Source organism: Bubalus kerabau, chromosome 15, assembly GCF_029407905.1.
Source record: "Bubalus kerabau isolate K-KA32 ecotype Philippines breed swamp buffalo chromosome 15, PCC_UOA_SB_1v2, whole genome shotgun sequence".
In the NCBI taxonomy this organism is placed as follows: Eukaryota; Metazoa; Chordata; class Mammalia; order Artiodactyla; family Bovidae; genus Bubalus; species Bubalus kerabau.
This window is the reverse complement of record NC_073638.1, coordinates 38398946-38426830: the sequence shown is the minus strand read 5'-3', so window position 1 is coordinate 38426830 and position 27885 is coordinate 38398946. Positions and strand designations below refer to the sequence as shown.

At 39.4% G+C, this 27885-nt stretch overlaps 1 protein-coding gene across 5 annotated transcripts in view; it reads right to left on the bottom strand.

The window, feature by feature from the left end:
- RRAS2 (RAS related 2) overlaps nt 1-27885 on the bottom strand; it is a 134825-nt gene that overhangs the window by 22330 nt on the left and 84610 nt on the right. The window contains exon 2 of one of the 5 annotated variants that reach the window (XM_055548559.1): nt 4692-4822. The exons of 3 other annotated variants lie outside the window; for them this stretch is intronic. Coding sequence is in view for 1 of the 2 variants with exons in the window: in XM_055548556.1 (XP_055404531.1) it covers nt 189-227 (39 nt within the window). In the remaining variant the exon portion in view is untranslated. Of the gene's footprint in view, nt 1-188; nt 234-4691; nt 4823-27885 lie in introns of those variants that run through there. One more of the 5 variants, XM_055548556.1, reaches the window with a different exon arrangement.

Below are 27885 nucleotides of genomic sequence, written 5' to 3'. Positions count from 1 at the left end.
TTCTCTTTATATTTTATTTTTTCTCCTTTACTGTCCATCATTCCTTCAACCTGACTGGAATACAAGCTCTGTGAGGACAGATTTTTGTCAGAGGTAGAGTGGACTTGCCTATATGTTTAAAGATCAAATGGATCCAGCACGAAAATCAAGTTTCCAGGCTTTCTGGCCAACACTCCTGCTCTACTCACCCTCTCTGGAGGTAAATCCCACTCATTCTCATCCTCCATTCCTGCTTCCACTGCTCCCATTAAAAAAAAAAAAAAATGAAATATCCTCAATCAATAACAGGAGTCATCATTTATTAAGCATCTGCTTTGTGACATGCAGTTTAAAAATGATACACATAAACTTATCCTAAAGATTCTTCAGATATGTATTTCCCTCTTAAATTTTTAAGTGAGGCACAGAATTACCTTTTCCAAGTCACCCAGCTAGATTTAAGTTCAGGTCTTATCCTAATGAATGCTTTAGAATTCTTGCTATTTAATATAATTCATAAGATTTCAAATCTTTTATTCCTTTATTGGCCTATAAAACAAGGAGTAAAAGTACCAGGAAAAATACGAAACAAGGAAAACCGAGACTAACAACTACATGGTTCCATTCTTTCCTTTCTTGTGGTCCTGCTCACCTCCACCCTGTATACACGGTATACATAAAGCTTGATATGTATATATTTCCAAATCACAACTTTTAACAGTAAGACAGAATATTCGAAGTTGGGAAAATCCAAACTATCCTCACCTTAAAGGGTAGGAGGAATTCAGAGCACATTGAGGTCGTTTTCTGGTTAGAGAGTTGGAGGGCTTGCAAAAGAAAGTAAGTGGTGTGGGGTTCAGTTAGTATTCCCATCTTACAATCAAGGAAACTGAAGTTCAGGCAGGTTAAATGAGGTGCTCCAGTTTCCCACAGCTGGTAAAGAGGGTAGCACTGTATTCTGGTCCATCTGACTTGCACCTCCAGCTCTTCCCACTTCACCCTACTGCCTCCCTGCACATCAGGATCCTTGGCGCAGTGGGTCAGGATGAGCAGGAAGAGGAGAGCGGCACACACAGCCTCACTGGTGATCGCAGCTCTCCAGTCCCCGGGGCAGCTCTGAGCAGCCCTCACCCCTTCCTTTCTGGTTTGCCTTTTCCCTTATCCCGAAGTGGGCCCTGGAATATGCCCTCCTTAAATTAGCCTTGTTCTCAACTCTCTTCTGTTGAGAAAATGGGCCTCAGAGATGTTAGAGATATATACCTCCTAATTGCTCATCTTTTCATGTTTGTATATGTGTGTGTGTTAGTTGCTCTGTCATGTCCGACTCTTTGCAACTCCCTGGACTGCAGCCCACCAGGCTCCACTGTCCATGAAATTCTCCAGGCCAGAATACTGGAATGAGTAGCCATTCCCTTCTCCAGGGGATCTTCCCAACCCAGGGACTGAACCTGGATCTCCTGCATTGTAGGCAGATTCTTTACCACCTGAGCCACCAAGGAAACCCAGTATATATGAATATGTGTATATATGGATGTATAAATGAAACACTGAGCTAATAAACTCAATATATTATAAGCAGAAAACTTTCTTCAAAGCCCTTCTGTGGGTAAGCTTTTCCTTGCAATTTAATGAGATCTGAAGTAAATCTATTTTTTCTAATTGTTCAATTATAAATGCTTTTCAATTACTTTCAGCCCAAAGAACATTGTGATTTCAGTAATTAAGGTGGCCAGTGAGCAAGGGAAAAGATGTTCAATATTACTAATTATTAGAGAAATGCAAATCAAAAATACAATGAGGTACCACTTCACACCAGTTGGAATGGTCATCATTAAAAAGTTTACAAATAACAAATACTGGAGAGGTGTGAAGAACAGGGAAACCTCCCATACTGTTGGTTGGAATGTAAGTTAGTACAGCCACCGTCAAAAACAGTATGGAGGTTACTCAGAAAACTAAAAATAGAATTACCATGTGATCCAGCAATCCTACTTCTAGGAATATACACGGACAAAACTATAATTCAAAAAGATACATGCACCCCTATGTTTATAGCAACACTATTCACAAGAGCCAAAAAAAACACAGAAACAACCTAAATGTCCAACAGGTGAATGAATAAAGAAGATGTAGTACATAAATACAATCCAATACTACTCAGCCATAAAAAAGAATGCCATGTGCAGCAACATGAATACAAGAGACTATAGCACTAAAGTGAAGTAAGCCAGAAAGAGAAAGACAAATACTATATGACATCACTTATATGTGGCATCTAAAATATGGCACAAATGAACCTATCTACAAAACAGAAACAGGGGCTTCAACGGTGGTTTCAGTGGCTAAGACTCTGAGCTCCCAATGCAGGTGGCCCAGGTTCGACCCCTGGTCAGGGAACTAGATCCCACATGCCGCAACTAAGAACCTCCTTCTCATGGCGCAATGAAGATCGAAGACCCTGTGTGCCGCAATTAATACCCTGTGTGGCCAAATAAATAAAATATTAAAAAAAAAAAAAAAAAAAACAGAAACAGACTGAGAGACTATAGACTTGTGGTTGCCAAATGGGGGCAGGAGAAAGGCTGGGAATTTGACGTTGGAAGATACACGATTACATTTAGAATGGATCAACAAGGTCCCAAAGTAGAGCATAGGAAACTATATTCAATATCCTATGAAATCATAATTTGATGTTGTTCAGTCACTCAATCGTGTTGGATTTTTTGCAACCCCATGGACTGCAGCACGACAGGCTTCCCTATCCATCACCAACTCTCCAAGCTTGCTCAAACTCATGTGCATGGAGTCAATGATGCCATTCAGTCATCTCATCCCCTTCTCCTGCCTTCAATCTTTCCCAGCATCACCCAACTTCTAATGTGTTGGCTCTTCCCAACAGGTAGCTGAAGTATTGGAGCTTCAGGCTCAGTATCAGTCCTTCCAATGAATATTCAGGATTGATTTCTTTAAGGATTGACTGGTTTGATCTCCTTGCAGTCCAAGGGACTCTCAAGAGTCTTCTCCAGCACCATAGTTCCAAAGCATCAATTCTTAGGAGCTCAGCCTTCTTTAGGGACCAACTCTCACATCCATACATGACTACTGGAAAAATCGTAACTTTGACTAGATGGACCTTTGTTGGTAATGTGTCTGCTTTTTAATATGCTGTCTACGTTGGTCATAGCTTTTCTTCCAAGGAGCAAGTGTCTTTTTATTTCAAATCTGCAGTGATTTTGGAGCCCAAGAAAATAAAGTTCATCATTGTTCCCATTGTTTCCCCATCTATTTGACATGAAGTGATGGGACTGGATGCCATGTTCTTACTTTTTTGAATGTTGAATTTTAAGCCAACTTTTTCACTCTCCTCTTTCATCAAGAGACTCTCTAGTTCTTCTTTGCTTTCTACCATAAAGGTGATATCATCTGCATATCTGAAGTTACTGATATTTCTCCTGGCAATCTTGATTCCAGCTTGTGTGTCATCCAGCCCAGCATTTCGCATGATGTTCTTTGCATATAAGTTAAATAAGCAGGGTGACAATATACAGCCTTGATGTACTCTTTTCCCAATTTGGAACCAGTCCATTTTTTTCTTGACCTGCATACAGATTTCTCAGGAAGCAGGTAAAGTGGGCCTGGTATTCCTATCTCTTGAAGAATTTTCCACAGTTTCTTGTGATCTACACAGTCAAAGGCTTTAGTGTAGTCAATGAAGCAGAAGTAGATGTTTTTCTGGAATTCTCTTGCTTTTTCTATGACCCAACGGATGTTGGCAATTTGATCTCTGGTTCCTTTGCCTTTTCTAAATCCAGCTTGAACATTTGGAAGTTCTCAGTCCACTTATTGTTGAAGCCTGGCTTGGAGAATTTTGAGCATTACTTCGCTAGCATGTGAAATAAGTGCAACTGTGAGGTAGTTTGAACATTCTTTGGCATTGTCTTTCTTTGGGATTGGAATGAAAACTGACCTTTTCCAGTCCTGCGGCCACTGCTGAGTTTTCCAAATTTGCTGGCATATTAAGTAAAGCACTTTCACACCATCATCTTTTAGGATTTGAAATAGATTAGCACGAATTCTATTGCCTCCACTAACTTTATTCGTAGTGATGCTTCCTAAGGCCCACTTGACTTCGCACTTCAAGATGTCTGGCTCTAGGTGAGTGATTACACCATCGTGGTTATCTGGGTCACTAAGATCTTTGTTATATAGATCTTCTGTGTATTCTTGCGACCTCTTAGTATCTTCTGCTTCTGTTAGGTCCATACCATTTCTATCCTTTATTGTGCCCATCTTTGCATGAAATGTTCCCTTGGCATCTCTGATTTTCTTGAAGAGATCTCTAGTCTTTCTCATTCTATTGTTTTCCTCTATTTCTTGCATTGATCACTTAGGAAGGTTTTCTTATCTCTGTGTGTCTGTGGAACTGCTTGCTCTTCTGTGAACCCATCTGCATTCAGATGGGTTGATCTTTCTCCTTTGCCTTTTGCTTCTTTGCTTCTCTTCTTTTCTCAGCTATTTGTAAGGCCTCCTCAAACAACCACTTTGCCTTTTTGCATTTCATTTTCTTGGCAATAGTTGTGATCACTGCCTCCCGTACAACATTATGAATCTCTGTCCATAGTTCTTCAGGCATTCTGTCTACCAGATCTAATCCCTTGAATCTATTTGTCACTTCCACTGTATAATCATAAGGGATTTGATTTAAGTCATACCTTAATGGCCTAGTGGTTTTCCCCACTTTCTTCAATTTAAGCCTGAATTTTGCAATAAGGAGTTTATGATCTCAGCACAATCAGCTCCCGGTCTTGTTTTTGCTGACTGTATAGAGCTTCTCCATCTTTGGCTGCAAAGAATATAACCAATCTGATTTCAGTATTGACCATCTGGTGATGTCCATGTGTAGAGTCACCTCTTGTGTTGTTGGAAGAGGGTGTGAAATTATAATGGAAAAGAATATTTTAAGAAGAATGTATGTGTATATCTGAGTCACTCTGCTATACAGCAGATTGTCACAACACTGTACACGAATTATACTTCAATTTCAAAAACTGAAAAAAAAAAAAATGTAGATGTCTAGTACAACGTCTTGGGATTCTCTGGTGGCTCAGTGGTAAAGAATCCACCTGCCAATTCAGGAGATGTGAGTTTGACCCCTGGGTCAGGAAGATCCCCTGGAGAAGGAAATAGCAATCCACTCTAATATTTTTGCCTGGGAAATCCCATGGACAGAGGAGCCTGGCGGGCTGCAGTCCATGGGGTGGCAAAAGAGTCAGACACAACTTATAAACTAAACAACAACACAGTACAACATCTTAATTACATCAGTCAATACTCATCTAAAATTAAAGTTTCTTTCTCTCCGTTCTACACGGAGCTGAGAGTTTTGTGATTGGACTGGGGTAGAGGGATAATTTTGGAGAAGGCAATGGCACCCCACTCCAGTACTCTCGCCTGGAAAATCCCATGGACGGAGGAGCCTGGTAGGCAGCAGTCCATGGGGTCGCAAAGAGTCGGACACGCACTAGAGAAGGAAATGGCAACCCATTCCAGTGTTCTTGCCTGGAGAATCCCAGGGATGGGGGAGCCTGGTGGGCTGCTGTCTATGGGGTCGCACAGAGTCGGACACGACTGAAGCCACTTAGCAGCAGTAGCAGCAGAGGGATATTAAAACCAGTCATCTTCAATTTCCCCATATTATTATGTATCTTTCCTACTGCCAACAAGACTGCCTCCATTCTGGCTCCTTAAGGGTTGGGAGCTGAAGGAGTGGAGAGAAATAAGGGAGGTTGACAAGGCCTTACCAGTGAGAGCTGATGCCCATGATAACTTTCTCAGGAGGGCCTGCAGATTTTCCAGAAGAGTACACAAGTGAGACCCTCCATGTACAATTCTCAGGACATGAGTAAGTCCTGGAACACTCTCAATTCTTGGGGTTCCCAAGGACACCTCCTCCTGACTGACATTATCTTCTAGGCTGCGACACACAGTGTCTCTTTTCAGAAGGTTTTTAAATCTGGTTCCATCCAGAAACTCAGGGGAACCTATTATTGTCTTTTAAAGTGCGTACTACTAACTAAACAGTCCTCTTCCTTTCTCTCTGCTCTGCTATCAGTCCACAGATTCGTATACTAATCTTTATGTTCTCCAAACACAAGGGGTTACAGGTCAAGTTCTCAGAATGGTTTTATTAGAGCTTCCCCTATCATTTGGCTTCAATGAAGGCGGCTTAAGAGAAGCATCCTCTCCACTCCATGGTGTGTAGAGACGGGAAAGGGCAAAGAACACGCCGCTACTGACAGCTCTCTCTCCAAAAATACCCTTGTCTCAGAACCCTTAACTCTCCACACTTTTACTTCCTGGAAAGTATGGGCTAAATGTGCAAAAGCAATTTAAGGCCATCTTCTATGCAAGTCCTTGAAATATGAGGGTCACCAAGCAACTACTGCTTTATTCCCAGTCTTTGAGGCTTCCAAAGAAACTAAAATAAGTTAGAGTTCCAGTTAAAACCCTGTTAAATGTGTCCAACTAGATTTGATGAATCCAAGGCCTGTCTCAAGCTTTTAAGAATTTATTTGGTGTTAAGCAAGGTACTCTGCACATACATAGTTAGAGCCTCAACGTATTTTGCTGTTGGAAAACCCAGTAATTATGAAGGTCGTAATGAAGAACTAGGAATTGATTTCTAAGAGCACAGTAAGGTCCTGGTTAGCTATCAGTGGCCTCTGTTTGCTAAAACAGGAGCAGTGCAAATTCCTCTGGTAACACTAGAGAAGACTACAGCAACTTCAGGCAGCTGTAAGCCAGACCGGGCGCTTCCTGGTGTCACTTTTTAACAGCAGCTGTCAAGTCACAGAGAACCTTTGTTCCCTGCAACATCCTCCCTTATTTTTTTTTGTCAAATGTTTCCAATGTGCTTGATATTCCTGCACTTGAGTACATATTTTTGTTCCTGACTGAAATCAGCATTTCACTTAACATGCATAATTACAGAGACCTCCATAATTTATCCTCCAGAATGCTAATGCAGAATAATAAAAGCTACCCTAAACCCTACACTCCTTTTAGCTTCTCTTTAACAAAACTTCAAAGGTGCTAATTGTCTCACTGTCTAGAGCCATCACGTGCCTTTCATGTGACTTCTGTACAATCTCAGTGATGATATCTACACCTCAAGTGAAGTATGTGGCTGCCAATGAATAGGCCTGGTATGCACTACAAAAAGTATGGTACAAAGTCAACTTACAAACTGGTTATATCACAAAAGTTTGCTTCTAAAGTCTGTTATTTGGTGCTCATTTATTTCCCCAGGGAAAAGTTGTTCCAATCTGTGTTTAGGTCCATAGGCCAGACCACAAAAGCTACCACTGAAATATGGTCCTGAGCCAGTGTTAACCCTGAGTCCTAATATCTGAAGCAGAGTCATCTGGCCCAAGAAGAAATGGGAAGGGAGTTTTGTTTCCTTTCCCAGAGTACAGAGCCAGCCCAAAGCTACACTTAAAAGGAGGAAAAGCTTGTCAAGGGGCATCCCCATGTACACCCAGCCTCTTCATTCTGCCCCAAGTCCCTATTACTACGCTCTTACCCAGGCTTTAGCCTCCTTCTAAAAACATTCTAGGTACAAAACTACTTGCCTTTCTCCCCACTGTTCCTTCCACTCTCAAAGTAAAACTAGCGATTTCCTCATCCAGAGGCACTAGGCAGACAATTGTCAGTCCAAATTAGAGAATTCTGCCAGTATGAGACAGCTCACCCTGACCCTGCAGACGTTTATTCAAGAGCAAAACCAATCTCTAGGAACATTTTCAACACCGGTCAAGAAGAAAAGTTTCAGACTCTGGAGGGAAAACTACTCAGGGGTGGGCAAACCACCATTTCATGATGCCAGTTCCCTATACTCTTCACAGCTTTCATCCTTCCAAACCCAAGGCTTTAAAAGCAGGGAAGAAAAGAGAAATGTTTCCCTCTTTCCCCACTCCCCACCACCCTACAACTTTGCCTACCCAATAGGTTAGCTTCATCAGATCACACAGTTTTCATTCACAGTACCAGTGAGTGATTTTGAAAACTGTCAATAGGAGGAAAAGGGCCGCACACAGCCCTGCCACGGCTACAGCCACAATTCACATATGTGAACCACTTGTATGCAAGTCAAGCTCGACTCAGGGGTTGCCTTCCTAACCAGATGGTCATCTCTCACTGTTCGCATATTTACAAACCAGTGAGCAACAATAAGCCAGTGGCCTCTATCATGGAGTACGATCAAGTTTATTTCACTTCCCTGAACTTAATAGGTGTTTGCTGTCATTTCTCAATTACTGTAGTCTTATACAGATAACATATAAAGCCTAAATAAAGTTTTAAGGATAAGAATTACCAAAATTTTTAAACTGACCCACTTTCCTGAACACCTTAAACTAACACAAGGAGGCTAAAGGAGGAGGCTAAAGCCTGGGTAAGAGCGTAGTAATAGGGACTTGGGGCAGAATGAAGAGGCTGGGTGTACATGGGGATGCCCCTTGACAAGCTTTTATAGCTGTAAACCAACTATACTCCAATAAAAGAAAAATTTTAATTAACATTTTTTTAAAAGCACAATGATTACTGGCACAGACAAGAATAATAGATAAACAGAGAGAACTATATAAGCCTCACATCATCCCCGTGGGAAATATGAGTAATTCCCAGACATTCTCTTTTTCACACCAAGACACAAGTTTTTCTTAGTCTTTCAGTTCTTCCCTTGACTGAACCTTGCACTCCTGGAGTTTCCATACCCACCCCTCCTTCCTATCCTCATGACTACTAGTTAGTCAGCCTTCCCTACCTCTAACCTCATGTGGGCCACAGCTACCTAAACAACATTGTGCTGGCCTCTGTGGGACATTTTAGATGAACAAACTCCTAACCACCAGGGGCACAAAGCTGTCCAGGCTTAACCTGGGTCTCATCTCGGCATCTTTCTTCTTCACATCCGGGTCCTCCCCACACTGGGAGCCCCCTCTGCAGGCTCAGCACCACCACACAGACCTCAGGGCCATATCAGCTTTAGGCAAGAAGCATTCTCAACCATTACATGGTCCACATTCAGAGTCTCAGCACTGTTAGCTCTGTTAATTGTCTGACCTTGGCACAATACTACAATGCTCATAATTGCTTCTTTTTCATTCCCAAACCCCAGTATCTCCATTTCTTCTCCCTTTTAACAGACTTTTCCAATCAACAGGTGTTCCAGTTCATTTATAATTGGGCTTCTTCTACTCAAACTCTTTTCTTATTCTGATGATCTGCTAAGTAACCCACACTCTTTCTAGAAGCAGGGTCTCCTTTTTCTTTGTTTTTAAGAGCATTGTTATAGTTTAGTCACCAAGTCATGTCCAACTCTTTTGTGACCCCATGCACTATAGCTCACCAGGCTCCTCTGTCCATGGCATTTTCCAGGCAAGAAATCTGGAGTTGGAGAGAAATCTCGAGTTGGAGAGAAATCTCCAAGGGATCTTCCTGACCCAGGGATCAAACCTGCATCTCCCATTGGCAGATGCATTCTTCACCACTGAGCCACCAGGGAAGCCCTTTAAGGCCATTACTGGGATATAATTCATTTACCATAAAATTCACACCTTTTAAAGTACACTATTCATTAGTTTGTATCAACTTACCAGGTTATGCAGTCACCATCACTAATTCCAGAACCCTTTCACCACCCCAAAAAGGAATCCTATACCCATTAGGAGCCATTTTCCATTTCCCCCATCCCCTGCCATTTCTATGACCACTAAATGACTCATCTACTTTCTGTCTCGATAGCTTTGCCTGTTTGGGACATTTCATATAAATGTATTCATACAATATGTGGTCATTTGTTTCTGGCTTTTTGCACTTAGCATAACGTTTTCAGTATTCATCCGTGCTGAAACATGTGAGTACTTCACTTCTCATTCCTTTTGATGATATGCCATCATATGGATATACCTCACTGTATTTATCTATTCATCAGGTAATGGACATTTGAGTCATTTCCACGTTTTGGCTATTATGAACAATGCTGCTATGACCATTCACATACAATCTTTTTGTGTGAACATATGTTCTTTTCTTGGGCATATAACTAGTAGTGGAATGGTTGGATCATATGGTAACTTAATGTTTAACTTTTTGAGGAACTGCCAAACTGTTTCCCAAAGTGGCTGTTCTATTTACATTCCCATCAGCAAAGTTCAAGGACTCTCATTTCTCAAGATCCTCATCATTACTTGTTACTGAAAATGTGTCTTTTTGATTCTATCCATCCTAGTACAAAGCAGTCATCTCTTTACAGTGTTTTTTTTTTTAAATTAACTTGTTTTATTTATTGGGTTGGCCAAAGAATTCATTCAGGTTTTTTCATAAGATGTTATGGGAAAACCCAAATGGACTTTATTGTCAACCCAATATTTATTTGCCCATGGTGTGGGACACAGAGGATCTCAGCTCCCTGACCAGGAGATTACACCTGCTCCTCCTGCAGTAGAAGCATGGAGTCTTAACCACTGAACCATCAGGAAAGTCCCTCTTTGCAGTTTTGATTGGCATTTCCCCAATGGAACATTGATCATCATTTTACATGCTTATTGGCCATTTGTAAATCTTTGGAGAAATGTCTGTCAAACTTTTGCCTACTTTAAAACAATCACGTTAATTTATAAAGTCTTCCTCCATATTTCCTAAATCTCAACCATGGGCCAAAGTCCTATTATTCACCAACAATCTGCCACAATTCCAACTTCTATGTATCACATTTGTGGGTAATATCTGCTCCTGTGTTCCAATCAGTAGCACTCTCCTCCCACTATGTGGTGGATCTGCAATTTCCAATGCCAAACCCACTCCCCCAACACCCATCCACACCCTCTCCAACCCTGAACCTCCTCTGCCTATAGGATGCCCTAGCACAGTTCACTTGTGCCAGTATTTGCAATCACCCTACTTCATCAAATCTAAGACAGCATCAGTTATAAGACCATCATTATTTCATATACCAAGAGTGAAAAAAAATGCTAAAACTATGGCACATCTTTCATTACGAAGCATCTCAATGTCAGTACTAAAATGCACAGAAGAAAACACTGTGTGAGTTAGAATCAATGAAAGACAGCAGTTCCAGACAACAAGGTTGGTGTTATTCCCACTTTACAGATAGGATCATTGAGACTTGGCAGTTAAATGACCTGCCAAAGGTCACAAAGTCAGTAGGCTGATGGAAATCCAAATCCAGGTCTGACTCCAAAGCAATACCGGCGAGTCCATTATATTTCTTTAACCTGTTATATTCACATCAAAGCATACAGTGTGTACCAGTTTAAAAAGAAATGCTGTTACTCTTAAAATGTTATTTTTTTAAATTATAAACTATTGTCAAATAGAAAGAACAGTTTAAAAAATATCTTATTCAAAATGAAAATATTCAATTTCTATGTTAAGAAAAAAAGGTCTAAGTATGGCAATATTAAAAAAAATACAAAAACATATACTCTTTGATCTACCAATTTTACTTATAGAAATTTATCCTACTGATACATTTGTGTATAAAAATAACATTACTGAATTGTTCTTAACTTTTAAAAACTGGAAAAATGTAAAATGTCCTTCAGTAAATGACTGGCTAAATTAAGAAATACTCAATGCAAACAATTTGAATCAGTTCTAATGAGGTGGATGAAACTGGAGCCTATTATACAGAGTGAAGTAAGCCAGAAAGAAAAACACCAATACAGTATACTAATGCATATATATGGAATTTAGAAAGATGGTAACAATAACCCTGTGTACGAGACAGCAAAAGAGACATTGATGTATAGAACAGTCTTATGGACTCTGTTGGAGAGGGAGAGGGTGGGAAGATTTGGGAGAATGGCATTGAAACATGTGTAATATCATGTATGAAACGAGTTGCCAGTCCAGGTTCGATGCACGATACTGGATGCTTGGGGCTAGTGCACTGGGACGACCCAGAGGGATAGTGTGGGGAGGGAGGAGGGAGGAGGGTTCAGGATGGGGAGCGTATGTATACCTGTAGCGGATTCGTTTTGATGTTTGGCAAAACTAATACAGTGTTTCACGTTTAAAAATAAAATTAAATTAAATTTAAAAAAAAAGAAAAAGAAAAATGACTTCACCTGTTAATATGGAGTAAATCCCATGATATGTCATTAAATAAACACACAGTTTATGTATTTGCTTTACATATATACAACATCTCTGGAAAGATACACAAGAAACTGTTAACTTCAATTACCTGTAGAAAGCAAGAGGTTGCTGGGAGACACGAGTGGGAGGGAAAAGTAATTTGCAGGTTTGAAAACTTGAAACATGTGAATGAAAGAGGGAATCAAGGGTAAAGACCCAGACAGATTAAATATCAACTGTTAAGTAACAAAGACACAGCACGGGAGTGTGAGGAAACCTAGATTCTAGGCCCAGCTCGACAACCAGATGAATGTTCTTAGATGAGTCAACCTCTTTCTTGGCTTTTAGCTGTAAATGAGGAATTTCCTCTTCATGATCTCTTAAAAGACTCTTTCCAGCTCTCTAATTTTATTATGACATATTTAGCTCCTACAGTGTGTCAAATCTAATTTGCAGGCGCTATTGAAAATGTCTTTAAGTTTGTGGCATAACAATATCAGATCATGAGCCCTAGCTCCTGCTACTTTCTAGCTGTAGGCTTTGCAGCAAATAGCATCACTGACATCATGCTTCATTACTTTAAAGCTGAGGTACTACCTATGTGATCTGGGAAAGGTGCTTTAATCTCCTAAAACTCAATTTTCTGACCTATAAGATGGCCATAATAATTCTTATTTGAAAGGGCTACTGTGAAGGTGAAAGTACTTAGCACACTGCCTAGCTCAAAATGGACATCTGAAAGTTGGTTCTCTTCCTCTCCAAACTTAGAAAGTCTGCCCAGCAAGCAGGGAGCTGACCAACTCACTTCTGACTATAATTTTTGCTCCCCAGAGCCTGGGTTGTACTTCCTTTTTCATTTCCTTTCCCCTTCATCCACTGCTACCTATGAATATCCTACACACCATTTTCATTTCTCATCTCTTTTAGAGCAGAAAAGGAGCCTACAAAAGCAAAATCAGAAGTAAAAGAACATGATGACTTTTCCAGCTCACATTCTACTAAACTTTTAAAACTTCCACGTGAATCTTCCTTGCTTCACTGACCTACTCAATCTACAGATGCTAGTGGAGCACCTACAATGCATCAGGAGCTGAGGGTGGAATTCTAGCTCTCAGGGGGCTTGCAGGTTTTTGGCAGGTGACCATCAACAAACATTAATATGTCAGAGGTGATAAAAAGTCTGAAGAACTCTAGCAGGGGCTAGAGAGGAGGATGTGATACTGCAAACAATGGCTGAGAAGGAGACAGGGACAGTATGACACCTGAGAGAATCTTGGATCAATTGAGGGAATGAGCCATGCTGCTAGCTGGGGGTAGACCAGGACATGAATTTAAAGGCAGTGAGGTGAGAGGAAGTGTAACACACTGGAGGAACAGCAAGAAGGCTGGCAGGGCTACAATACAACAAACAAAACAAGTTCAGAAAGTTCACAGGGAGGCGGGCAAAAACTTGAAGGTCTTAGTAAGGACTTTGGATTTTACTCCAAGTGAAAAGAAAGCTACTAGAGATTCTCATGCTCTAATCTCATCCTATACTGGCCATTGTGCTCCTTCCCAGTCTTACTATATATAATGCACAGAAGGGTTATGATCGTTCCTTTCAAAAAGATTAAGCCAAGATCTGTCCCACAGAGGGTCAATTATGCCTGAAAATTATTCCAACAATACATTTTAAAATGTGCTAAACAGTTTTACATAAACATGCCATAAACAGAAGATATCAAGATTGCAAGCTACCGCAGATAACATATACTGATATGCATACACATAAACAAGATGTTCAGGCAGCTTTGTTCTTGTGAAAAACTCTTGATAACTTAAGTGTTGTAACAGGGAACAGTTAAATGAATTACAGTACCTATTGTACCTACATTATAGAAGAATAAACAGTCATGAAAGAGAATGAGGTAAGTCTATGAGTTTCAAGCATGTCCATTTATGCAACAAGAATTTTGCCACTTTGGATCTGGGACATAGTCCTGAATGAGAATAAAACTGACATGTTTCTGACACTTGTGGGACTTACATTTTACTGTAGGAGACAATATATAAACAAGTAGAATGAAAGCAACAATTTTTGAAGTACTATCAACCCCCCCCCCAAAAAAGACTCCCCTGAATACATAATGGGTGTGGGAGAAGTACTTTTATAAATTATACTGTCAAATATTATAGCTATGGGTCTATAGCACAACTAAACTTTAAAAAACTATCTGAATGAGCCTGCATTGCTATTGTTTCATCCTAATAACAGTAAGAACTAAATTCCTCATGACCTTCATATCTCAAAATGGGAGAGGAGGAGGACAGAATGCTCTTAGAATTTCTCTCCAAACCAACCACATGCCAAGAGGCTGAGTCAGCACTTCTCAGAAAGTGGCTCTGTCTAGTCACACCAAGGACCACCCTTCTTACTTTTGATTATTTAACCCCATTTATCCACCCAGCAATTCTCAGTAGTTTCCATAAAGTCCCTCCTTGTGGCGCACAATTTTAAATCAGACTAGATCACTGGATAAATTTGAACTCTTTTAAGTGGAGACAGACATGATTCATATAAAAAAGAACCATATAAACACTCATCTTACAAAAATGCCCAATATGTAGGTTTAAAAAGTCAAACTAAATGGCCTATGTTCACACAACTTAAGACTTTGCTCACATCATTTAAAGGCACAAATTATAACTTGTCTGTATGTGTACAGCCTAATTTCAGTGAAAGATGCCACATCAATTGCAAGCCACATTAAGAGAAAGCAAGCGTGCAGCTAAATTCTGAATCACATTCACATGCATATAAGTGAGATTCTATGACTGTTATTCCATTAAGTAAAAGTGCAGTGTTATCAGCAAATTTACAGTGTACTATAGTGCTTATAAGCAAACTCAGAAACGGGTTTACTCACTGTAGTGGGTTGAATTGCAGCACTCAAAAAGGTATATTTAACTCCTAACAATTGATACCTGTGAACATGACCTTATTTGGAAATACGTCTTTGCAGATTCAATTCAGTTAAGGATCTCCAGATGAGATCATTCAGGACTTAAATCCAATGACTGTGTCTTTAAAAGAGAAAAGAGAAGAAGCTTTGAGAAGAGAAGACCCAGAGGGGAAGACCACCTGAAAGTGGAGGCAGAGGTCAGAGTGAGGCATCCACAAGCCCAGGAATGGCTATGGGTTGCCAAAAATCACCAGAGGCTGGGAGAGAGGCACGAAACCAATTCAACCCCGGGGCCCCTGGAACCAACCCCGTCGGACAATTTGATTGGAGGATTTTGTCCTCCAGAATTGTAAGAGAATAAATTTCTATTGTTTAAAACTACAAAGTTTGTGGAAATTTGTTAGAGCAGCTAGGAAAGGAATACACTAATCCATAAAATTTGATCTCCCCATTCTTCATTATTTTCTTTATGGAGTTCATAAACCCAGAGGACTGGATGGCAAAAAAGAATTTTTTTTTCCTTCTGCTCACCAGTTATTGGAACTCAAATGCTGAGCTGTCTTCACAGTACTGGGACTACAACTTACAGCAAAGATACACACAGACACACAAAATAACTATTTTCATTCTCTAAACTTGAGAGGCTCCATTATTTAACAAAACATGAAAAGTGAAAGAAGGTAAACTGATTTATATGTTTCCAAATTTCTTTTAAAATATAATAAGCCAAGATTTTAACAAGTTAATTTTATTATTTTCAATTTAGTTTTTTTTTCTTATTATAAAATAATAGATTTTCACTGCAGAAAGTTTGGGAAAGAGTACAAAAAATTTTAGAATCAAAGCCTCTTCACAATTTCTCAACTTGAAATGTAAAACTAGACATACATTTTCAGCTGCAAGCTGAATAACCCTTTCTTGAATTGCCTGAATAAGGCCTGTCATTAAAGGCCTTTGTTTACAATCAAGTTTGTGTGGCAGTTACACAACTATGAAATTGAGAGTCTACAGTGGAAATTCTGATCTAATTTTAACATTAGCCTTATAATTGAAACACACAAATGGGAACTACGAGGAGAGCTTTATTGTCATGGGGGTTTCCGACAAGGTGCTTTCCCTTGATCATTTTGGGTCCTGAACTGTTCTGGTCTCTAATCATAATTTACATATCAACTAAGCCCTCAATTTTAGAAATAATATTTTTATGTGTAGAAAAGCAATAGATGAAGATCAAAATATCAACAAATTTTATTCAAGAGTTTTTGACTAATGATACCTTTCACTTTATTTTCTCAAAAATAAGTATCAAACAGGCAGCACAAAAAACAGCTAAAGAGGAACATCTAACAGATGCAATAGCAAAGGTTGGAACACTGAGAAGGAAAAAAAGCTTAAAAAATTTTTCCAAACCAAATCTCCAAATGCAGGTACATTCCTTAATGTTTTACTTAAACACTGATGTTTTTGCTAAAAATAAAAATTTCACTAACTCCAGATATTATGCTGCTCCACCATTTACATATGTTTATTCAAAATTACACAGCATCTTCACACCCTAAGTGTGGGCTGCACAAAATGACTTCCCTTCAAAGAATATAGAAAAAAAAGCAAGAGGGGAGGAGTAATTTTATGGTGGAGAAGCCGAACATACTACCTCAGCCAGATGATCAAGGTCACCATCAACAGTCATAAACCCTGCTGACAGTATGTGCCCTTGATGTGATGTGATTAGCATGTGCCCTTGATGTGATGTGATTAGCATGTACCCTTGATGTGACGTGATGAAAGTGGTACTTTACCTTTGTGGTCTTCCTCCCCAAAACCCATAGCCCCAGTCTACTTATGGGGAAAACACCAGACAAATTCCAACAGGGGGTATTCTATAAAAACACTTGACACGCACTTCTCAAAATAGCCAAGGTCACCAAAAACAAAGAAATTCTGCTAAGAGGAGCCTGACAAAACATGAAACTAAATGTAATGTGGCATCTTGGTGGGATCCTGGAACAGAAGAGAAGTATTAGATAAAAACTATGGAAACCTGAATGAAGTGTGGACTTTAAATAATAAAAATGTATCAATGTGGGTTTAATAATTAAAACAAATGTTTCATATGATACAAGATGTTAACAATGAGGAACTACCAATATATGGAGGCTTTCTACTTTATTTTTTCAATTTTTCTGTAAATCTAAAACTCTAAAAAAAAAAAAAATAAAACCTATTTTAAAAATTTACATGGCAGTCACTTTCAGAAAAAAATACCAATTAAGGTCTCAGACCAGAATTTTCTAATTCCCCACACATAAAATCTTAACTTAAGGAAATAACTAGACCCACTAAGCAGTTTCTTTCAGCACCAAGATTACATCTAGATTTCACAAGACCGATAATTAAGGTACTCAGGGGCACGATAAAGGGAAGATACACCTCACCTTCTCAACCAAACATCTGGTTTATTATGATAAGGGTGTGAAAACCCAAAGTCTCATAATCACAGAGCTATTTATAAACCAGATAATTTTAAATGAATGAAAATAACAAAAGAAAGGTAATTCAGAAGAGGATTCTTCTAAAGCACAAGACTTGAGCAAGAAATTTAGCCCTTTCTTCCATGACCAGGGCCTACACATTACACCGCTAAACACCACCCACCTACCCCTAGCCCATTTCCTCATTTTCATAAGAGAAAGTGATTTGGGACCATACAATATTCAAAGGATGATCCAAAAATAACAGTATATCATAAAAATATAATATTCTTACTCTTTCACGTCACTGGCATCTGCTCAAAGCAACCGATATAGGAAAAATGTAATGTTTTGTCTGTGATGTATGCATCAGTAGGAAGCAAAAGAGAAATCAACCAAAAGAGAAAGAGAAGGGGAGCAAAGGAGGGGAAACAGAAGTAGCATTTAACTTATCAGCAATTACCAGACCCTCCTTTGATGCGTTTCTCCCTGCAAAAGTGTCCTGATGAAAGTCTCACTTTAATGCTTATTGAGATGATCTTAAAAATTGCAACACTGTGGTTCAGCAAAAGCAAGAGTCTAAATGCACAACAGACATTGGAGATAAAAATAAAAGAATATGGGTTCTTGCACTTAAGGGGTCTACTCATTGTCAAGTAGGAGGCAAGACAAAAAAACAAGCACAATCTTTTCTTGATCCAAGGACACCATCAACTGGAAGATGCATCCTAATTACAAGGATAATCATTTTTAACGTGTCTTAGAATGGAAAAGATACTACAGTTTCCAAGCAATAAGCCCTGGAGTAGGTTTAGCATAAGTAACTATAAGGGAGCACAGACGCCAGGTGAATGTTCTACCATCTGACATTGCTATCTTTTACTGGGGGGCGTCGTATGAGGAGTTCCACAAATTCTTAAAATTTATACATCTTGCCAGGAACAGATTTATTTATAAAAGACAATACGGATCTATAAAGAAGCAGTATATCTTTATTAATATTATAGCCAACATGAATAAACTCATATTGACATTTTACTAAATTATGTGGGAAACAAAAGTTTTGGTTTGTGGGAAACCAAAATTCACAGGTAATTTTTTCACCTAAGGAAAAAAGCCTTTTTATCAACTTAGAAGATGAGAACTTCACTGCTTTTTCTCTTGATCTTCTATAAAATAAATCATAGTAAAGCTTTTAGTGTACAAAGGGGGTCAACCGTAAAATAAACTGCATTACTGAAAGAGAATCAGGTGCTTTTTGGAGACAGCAGAAAGAACAGAACATTTTCATGATGTTTTTCCCCTTCAGTTAGGACTAAAACTGTATTTTAGGACAGGAAAACCCTGTTTCTGCAAACTCCTTTAAGGTCAACTCTAGAGAAGTAGTAGGTGAATGAAGCACTAGCCAAGTCCTATTTGGATGTTTATTTCTTTTAACACTCGAGTGCTCAGGAACAGGTTTCCCAGGTGGCACTGGTGGTAGAGACTCCTCCTGCCAATGTAAGAGACATGGGTTTGATCCCTGGGTCAGGAAGATCCCTTGGAGGGGGGCACGGCAACACACTCCAGTATTCTTGCCTAGGGAATTCCATGGATAGAGGAGCCTGGCAGGCTACAATTCTTAAGGTCGCAAAGAGTCGGACACAACTGAAGCAACTTAGCGAGCCCAGAGATGAGATGGCACTTGTTCAATTAGGTACCCTAATGAGAGAAGCAAAACCCTTCTTTCAGAGGAGGACTCCTGCACCCAGCCAGCCGGGGCCCTCGCACTCTGTGTCTCCCCTGCTGTGGTCATCCCAGCAGAGAGCCCAGCCTCAGCCAGGCCATGGAGCAGTTAAGAGAGAAGAGATATTTCCACAGGAAGGCAGACAGTGTAATAACCCAAAGACAGGGTTTACTGATTCTTTCATTCTCCACTTTTGGGGCTATTCAAAAGTAACTATAAATCTTTTAGAAAAATTTAGAAATTTTACTTTTAGAAAAAAAGTAACTATAAAACTTTTAGAAAAATTAAGCTTCACACTTCCAACTACTTCGGGGAAACATGTCTGTACACTTTAAGTCACAATATCTCTATAGAGTTTACTATGTGCCAGGCACTAAGTGCTTCCATATATTAACTGAAACCTCACAAGAAGTCCATGAAGTAGGCAAGTACTCTCATTACAGTCTCCATCTTACAGGTGAGGAAAAGGAGACCGAGGTTAAGTAACTTGCTCAAAGCCACAGGACAGTTAGTGGTAGAGTGGAGATTGATTCCAAGCAGTCTGGCTCGATTCGATGCCCCAGACCACTACATTACACTGAGAGCTACCTTTAGAAAACAAAATAAATGTATTGCCTCTATTTTGTCTATATTTATGGAACAAAATGTCAAGACCTCAAATGCTTCTCCCCACAGACTTCAGTCAACCTTTACACTGGCAATAAGCTGGCAAACAGGCAAAGTTTTTCCTAGGTACGTAAGCATGACTCGCATTGCAATAAATACATATATAAACTATCCAGACTCCCTTTCTGCCTTCTAAGAAAGAGCACAGATAACTGCAAGCTTATCATACATAATGAAGGATTTCTCCATCCCCTTTAAAGTATTATCAAACTATCTCATACCAACACTCAACAGATAAAAGGCCATGATCCTATCCAGAAGGCTTATGGTAGAGAGATGCAAATATCAGTGTTATTTCTCTGAGTGCAAAATTATTGTGTGAGTAAAACAATGAAACCTGAAGAATAAACGAGCAAAAACAGATGTAAAAGAATCCAACATGACAAGATAAAAGTTGTTAGTTCCATTCAACCAATATTGTGAGAATTAACATCTCTCTTACCTTAAGGTGCTCAAAATAGTAAAGTATCAGCCCAAAAGAAAGAGCTCACTAAAGAAATGATAACAAAAATAAGACTATAAAAATACTAAACACCTCAATGTAATTATATTATATATTTACAATGAACTAGTCATTGTGAAAATGTTTTAAAAAACAAGGAATGACACCCACCCCCCAAAGTCACAAATAAAGGTCTTCCTGCACAGTTCAATTTGTTTATTTAATTGTAGCACTGCCCACCCACCCCATCCCACAAGAAAGTCACATTCATTTGAGGTCATTTTACCTCCTGCTATTTCCTTTGCAGTGAGTCTGCAAAGTTGTGATGCATCGTGGTGATCTTACTCATTGAACAGAAAGCAACTGAGTGAAACACACAAGCAACTAAACCTCTGGCACCCTGTAAAACCACAAGAGAGCAAGATCTTTTTTTCCCATGTTCTAACAGATTTTTTAAAAGCTGTTTTCTTAAGTGGCAATATACCTAGAATGACTGCATGCTTATCAAGAGCCACACGCTCTCTATCAAAAGTCAGAAGTCAACTGAAACTGGAAATTAATCCAGTCAAAAATTTTTAATGAACTTTTAAGCAATTCTCACTTATTTCCTTGCACAATTAGCTAATTTCAATCTGTAAATGAAAGCAGTAGAAAGTTTCTTTCTGCAGATCTTAGCCTTCAAAGTTAAAAGAGATTCCCCATTCCCAGAGATTTCCCTTAACTAAAAAAAAAAAAAAAAAAAAAAAAAATTTCAGAAAAAGTTATGCAAAAACATTGGATAACAATGACTTACAATAAAAGCACAGGAACAGAACTTTTCTAAACTAAATATACTGTCAGTTTATATAAAATAACATGGATTGGCAAAAATAGAAATGTCAAATAATTTAAACTTATTTCAAAATTCATCTCTCAAGACCCTGACAACCAACTATGAAAAGAAGCATGACAAAAAATAGGAAAAGACTTTTTGGAAATGTGTTACTCTTTGTAGTAACTTAAGCAACTTAATGGTAAAAGATAAACTGACTGTAAACAAGTAAGTGCACATCAATACTTTCCCCATTAGGGGATGTCCATACTGTTTCTATGGACAATACATTCCCCATTAGGGAATGTCCATACTGTTTCTCCATCTACTAGCATGACTAACTGAGAGAAAATTTTAGATTTTCTCATTAATTTCCCCTCATGGAAGGGTGGTGGGGTGTGGCCGGAAACTACGCAAGGATGGCACCGGAGCCCCTCATTTTTTATATTGACACTCGGAGGAATGATCAGAAAGTATTAAGATATCTTAAATCCTGCCCAGGGAGTGGGTGGAGCCTAAATCTACTATTTCTGCCCCGTCTTTATCTTCTGCTAGTGCATATTTCAGAAACCAGGGGGAGCAGGGAAAGCAGGGGGCTGTCAATCTGCTAAGAACTTAGTCCTCCTATGACCACTTTGGCCTGGTTGGAGGGACTCCTCTTAATGAGAGAAGTCTCAGATTTAGCTCCCTTTCCACTCCCAGCATGTTCCTAGCCCAGAGTTTAGCATCTAACTGAAACTCTGACTTGTTCCTGAAAGTTTGCATTTCCTATGTTTTCCTGTCAATAAATGCTCCCTTCTCTCACTTGAGCTCACCCTTGATTGGGGATACAGTAATTATGAGCTTCCCAGGTGGCTCATCAGATAAAGAATCCACCTGCCAATGCAGGAGACTCAGGAGACACTGGTTCGATCCCTGGGTGGGGAATATCCCCTGGAGAAGGAAATGGCAACCCATTCCAGTATTCCAGCCTGAAAAATTCCATGGACAGAGGAGCCTGGCAGGCTACAGTCCACAGGGTCACAAAGAATCAGACCAGAGTGAAGCAACTGAGCTTCAGTTGCTTGTTTGGGGATACAGTAATTAGGAAGCATCAATAATTACAGGGCCAACAGAGGAGGAACAACTAAGAAACAAAAATAACCTTGACACACATATACAAAAAAGCCAAGCCTAGAAGTTGTGAAAGCAAGGAGCAGGAATTCCTGTATTACACAAATTCTTCAAGAGAACAGCAAAAAAGGAAATACTTATCAACTCATGACGCCATGATACCAAAAAAGACAAAGAGACATTAAGAAAAATGAAAATTACAGGCCAACTTCACTAAAAAGCAATAGATGCAAAAAAATTTTAAACCCATAAACACCACATTAGCAAACAGAACCAATAGTAAGTAAACAAACAAGAATATACATTATGACTGATATATCCCAAGAATCCAAGAATACAAGGATACACAGACCTTTTGAAAAAAAGTACAAATATAATTCACATGAACAGATTAAAGGAAAAACAATATGATTGTAAGAAATAAAAACATGAGAAAATGACATATTTATCTTAAAAATTTCATAAAATGGGAGACTGGGGGAAACCTAAAACCTACCACAAAGAACAATTTTTTAAACAGCCAAACTCTAAAATCAAGAATAAGAATGTCCACTATTGTGAAGGTTTCTTTAAAAAAACTAAAAGCAGGGAATTCCCAGGTGGTCTAGTGGTTAAGACTTGGCACTTTCACTGTCAGGGCTCAGGTTCAATCCCTGGTCAGGGAACTAAGATAGATCCCACAAGCCACAGGGCACCATCAAAAACAAAAACCCCCAAAAGTAAAACTACCACGCAACACATCAATTTGACTTCTGGGTATACATCCAAAAAAAGCAAACACATTAATTCAAAATGATGCATACACAGCAGCATTATGTACACTTGCCAAGATACGGAGACAACCTAAGTGTCCACCCACAGATAAATGAAGAAAGAAGCTGTGGTAGACACATCCAACAGAATACCACACAGCCATACAAATGAATGAAATTTTGCCATTTGAAGCAACATAGATGGACTTGGAGGGCATTATGCTAAGTGAAATAAGTCAGATAAAAACAAATACTGTATGATCACTTACATGTGGAATCTAAAAAATAAAACAAACTAATGAGTATAATAAAAAAAAAAGCAGGGGGACTTTCCCAGGAGGTCCAGCCATTAAGACTCTAACCTGCCAGTGCAGGGGGCACAGGTTCAACCTCTGGTTGGGGAACTAGGATCCTACATGCCACATGGTGTGGCTGAAAACAAAAGCAGCAGCAGCAGACTCATAATACAGAGAACAAACTAGTAGTTACCAACCAGTGGGGAGAAGAATACACAGAAGGACTATACAAAAAAGATCTTAATGAACCAGACAACCACGATGGTGTGATCATTCATCTAGAGCCAGACATTCTGGAGTGCAAACTCAAGTGGGCCTTAGGAAGCTTCACTACGAACAAAGCTAGTGGAGGTGATGGAATTCCAGCTGAGCTATTTCAAATCCTAAGAGATGATGCTGTGAAAGTGCTGCCTTCAATATGCCACAGCAAATTTGGAAAATTTAGCAGTGGCCACAGAACTGGAAAAGGTCAGTTTTCACTCCAATCCCAAAGAAGGGCAAAGTCAAAGAATATTCAAACTACCACACAATTGCACTCATTTCACACAATAGCAAAGTAATGCTCAAAATTCTCCAAGCTAGGCTGCAAAAGTACATGAACTGAGAACTTCCAGATATTCAAGCTGGATTTAGAAAAGGCAGAACAACCAGAGATCAAATAGCCAACATCCACTGGATCATAGAAAAAGCAAGAGAATTCCAGAAAAACATCTACTTCTGCTTCATTGACTATGATAAAGCCTTTGACTGTGGATCACAAGAAAATGTGGAAAATTCTTGAAGAAATGGGAATACCAGACCACCTGACCTGCCTCCTGAGAAACCTGTATGCAGGTCAAGAAGCAGCTGTTATAACAGGACGAGGAACAATGACTGCCTCCAAATTGGGAAAGGAGTACATACGTCAAGGCTGTATATTGTCACCCTGCTTATTTAACTTACATGCAAAGAACATCATGTGAAATGCCAGGCTGGGTGAAGCACAAGCCAGAATAGAGAGTGCCAGGAGAAACATCGATAAACCTCAGGTATGCAGATGACACCACCCTATGGCAGAAAGTGAAGAGCAACTAAAGAGCCTCTTGACAAAGGTGAAAGAGGAGAGTGAAAAAGCTAGCTTAAAACTCAACATTCAAAAAATTAAGATCACAGCATCCAGTCCCATCACTTCATGGCAAATAGATGGGGAAACAATGGAAATAGTGTTGACTTTATTTTCTTGAGCTCCAAAATCACTGCAGATGGTGACTGCAGCCATGAAATTAAGACACTTGCTCCTTGGAAGAAAAGCTATGACCAAACTAGACAGCATATTAAAAACCACAGACATTACTTTGCCAACAAAGGTCCATCTAGTCAAGGCTATGGTTTTTCCAGTGGTCATGTATGGATGTGAGAGTCAAACCATAAAAAAGATTGAGCGTCAAAGAATTGATGCTTTGGAACTGTGGTATTAGAGAAGACCCTTGAGAGTCCCTTGGACTGCAAGGAGATCCAATCAGTCCATCCTAAAGGAAATCAATCCTGAATATTCATTGGAAGGACTGATGCTGAAGCTCCAATACTTTGGCCACCTGATATGAAGAGCCAATTCATTAGAAAAGACCCTGATGCTGAGAAAGATTGAAGGCAGGAGGAGAAAGGGACAAGAGAGGACAAGACGGTTGGGTAGCATCACCAACTCAACGGACATGAGCTTGAGCAAGCTTCAGGAGATAGTGAAGGACAGGGAAGCCTGGCGTGCTACAGTCCATGAGGTTGCAAAGAGTCAGACGTGACTGAGGGACTGAAAAACAACAAATGGGGAGGAGAAATGAAGGAGGGCAATATAGGGGTGGGGATTAAGAGGTACAAACTATTATGTATAAAATAAGCTAAGTGGATATACTATGCAACACATACAGCCAACATTTAAAATAAGTGGAATATAACCTTTAGATTGCAAATCACTGTTGTACACCTCAACTCATTAATATTGCACATCAACTATATTTCAATAAAAAAAAGAATGTTCACTGTTACATTATATTGGAGATTGTAACCAATACAATAAATCAAGAAAACAAAATATAAGAACTAAAAATAGATGACAGAGACTTCCCTGGTGGTCCAGTGGTTAAGAATCTGCCTTTCAATGCAGGGGACATGGGTTCGATCCCTGGTTAGAGACCTAGGATCCCACATGCCGCAGGGCAACTAAGCTCACGTGCGCAACTAGAAGTGTCTTTGTGCCACAACTGAGCCCACACGCTCTAGAGCCCATACTCCACAACAAAAGAAGCCTATGCACCACAACAAGAGAAAGACTGCATGCCACGAGAAGTCCACACACTACAGCGAGGACCCAGTGCAGGCAAAAAATCAACAAACTTCAAAAAAAAAAACACAACAGATTACAGTTAGAATAGTATCTCAGGTTTCCTGAAAAGATTGTCTCCTGTGTTATAATTCTCAGGTTCACATGAATAAAATTTTCCATTTCTTTCTTAAACACACATACACACACTACAGTTGACCCTTGAACAACACAGGTTTGAACTGGATGGGTCCATTTATGTGTGACTATTTTTAATAGTAAATATGATCCATGGTTGGTTGACAGAGAAAACACCTTTATGGAAGGCCTTTTTGACTATAAGTAGGGTCAAGCATCCCTAACATCTGCATCATTCAAAAGTCAACTATATTTCATGACACAATTATCCACATAGAAAACCCTACAGAATATACAAAGTAATTATGGGAACTAGAGCTCTGCAAGGTATCTGCATACACAATTAAATATACACAAGTCACAGTCAAAAATAAGCCATTTCTATATACAAAGCATTAGAAAAAGTCCAAACAGATGATATCATTTACAATAGCAAATATATGATCAGTTCAGTTCAGTCGCTCAGTTGTGTCCAAATCTTTGCGAGCCCAACTGCCGCATGCCAGGCTTCCCTGTCCTTCACCAACTCCTGGAGCTTGCTCAAACTCATGTCCATCAAGTCAGTGATGCCATCCAACCATCTCATCCTCTGTTGTCCTCTTCTCCTTCCGCCTTCAATCTTTCCCAGCATCAGGGTCTTTTCCAATGAGTCACAGTTCTTTGCATCAGGTGGCCAAATTATTGGAGATTCAGCTTCAGCATCAGTCCTTCCAATGAATATTCAGGACTGATTTCCCTTTAGGATGGACTGATTGGATCTCCTTGCAGTCCAAGGGACTCTCAAGAGTCTTCTCCAACACCACAGTTCAAAAGCATCAATTCTCCGGCGCTCAGCCTTCTTCACAGTCCAACTCTCATCCATACATGACCACTGGAAAAACCATAGCTTTAGACTAGACAGACCTTTGTTGGCAAAGTAATGTCTCTACTTTTTAATACACTGTCTAGATTGGTCATAGCTTTTCTTACAAGGAACAAACGTTTTTTAATTTCATGGCTGCAGTCACCATCTGCAGTGATTTTGGAGCCCAAAAAAATAAAGTCAGCCAATGTTTCCCCATCTGTTTGCCATGAAGTGATGTGACCAGATGCCATGGTCTTAGGTTTCTGAATGTTGAGTTTTAAGCCAACTTTTTCACTCTCCTCTTCCACTTTTATCAAGAGGCTCTTTAGTTCTTCTTCACTTTCTGCCATAAGGGTGGTATCATCTGTGTATCTGAGGTTATTGGTATTTCTCCTGGCAATCTTGATTCCAGCTTGTGCTTCATCCAGCCTGGCATTTCACATGATATACTCTGCATACAAGTTAAATAATCAATACACAGCCTTGACAATATACAGCCTTGATGTACTCCTTTCCCAATTTGGAACCAGTCTGTTGTTTCATGTCTGGTTCTCACTGTTGCTTCTTGACCTGCATACAGGTTTCTCAGCAGGCAGTCAGGTGGTCTGGTATTCCCATGTCATTAAGAATTTTCCACAGTTTGTTGTGATCCACACAGTCAAAGGCTTTGGCATAGTCAATAAAGCAATGTTCTTCTGATATATGATATGCTATTTTAACTGAGAATAAATGAGAAATATATGATAGCCAAGAATAAAGCTAACTGGGAATAAAGCTAATAAAATATGTTCTAGATCTTCTTTATCGATAATGGAAACTATAAAGCTTTAATCAAAGGCCAAAAAGGAGGAGGGGGATGGGGAAGGAGGGAGATACTTCTGAATGCAAAGGCATTCTATGTTCGCAGATAAAACTGTCAAAATGTAAAATTTCCCTTATCTCATACAATTTAAAGTTTTTTAAAAGCTATCAGGTTTTTAATGGAACCTGCAAGCTAATCTAAAATTCTAAAATAAATAAGACAAATATCCAAGACATTTTTTATAAGACTGATCTCTGTGAGAATTTTGTTCAGTGCTGTTTTCCCAACACCTACACAGTTCCTGGCACACAGAAGTTGCCCAGTAATTATTTTTTCAATGAAACTTTTAAAATAACTTTATGTATTTATTTTCAGCTACACTGGGTCTTCGTTGCTGCACCTGGGCTTTCTCTAGTTGTGGTGAGCACAGGCTACTCTCTTGCGG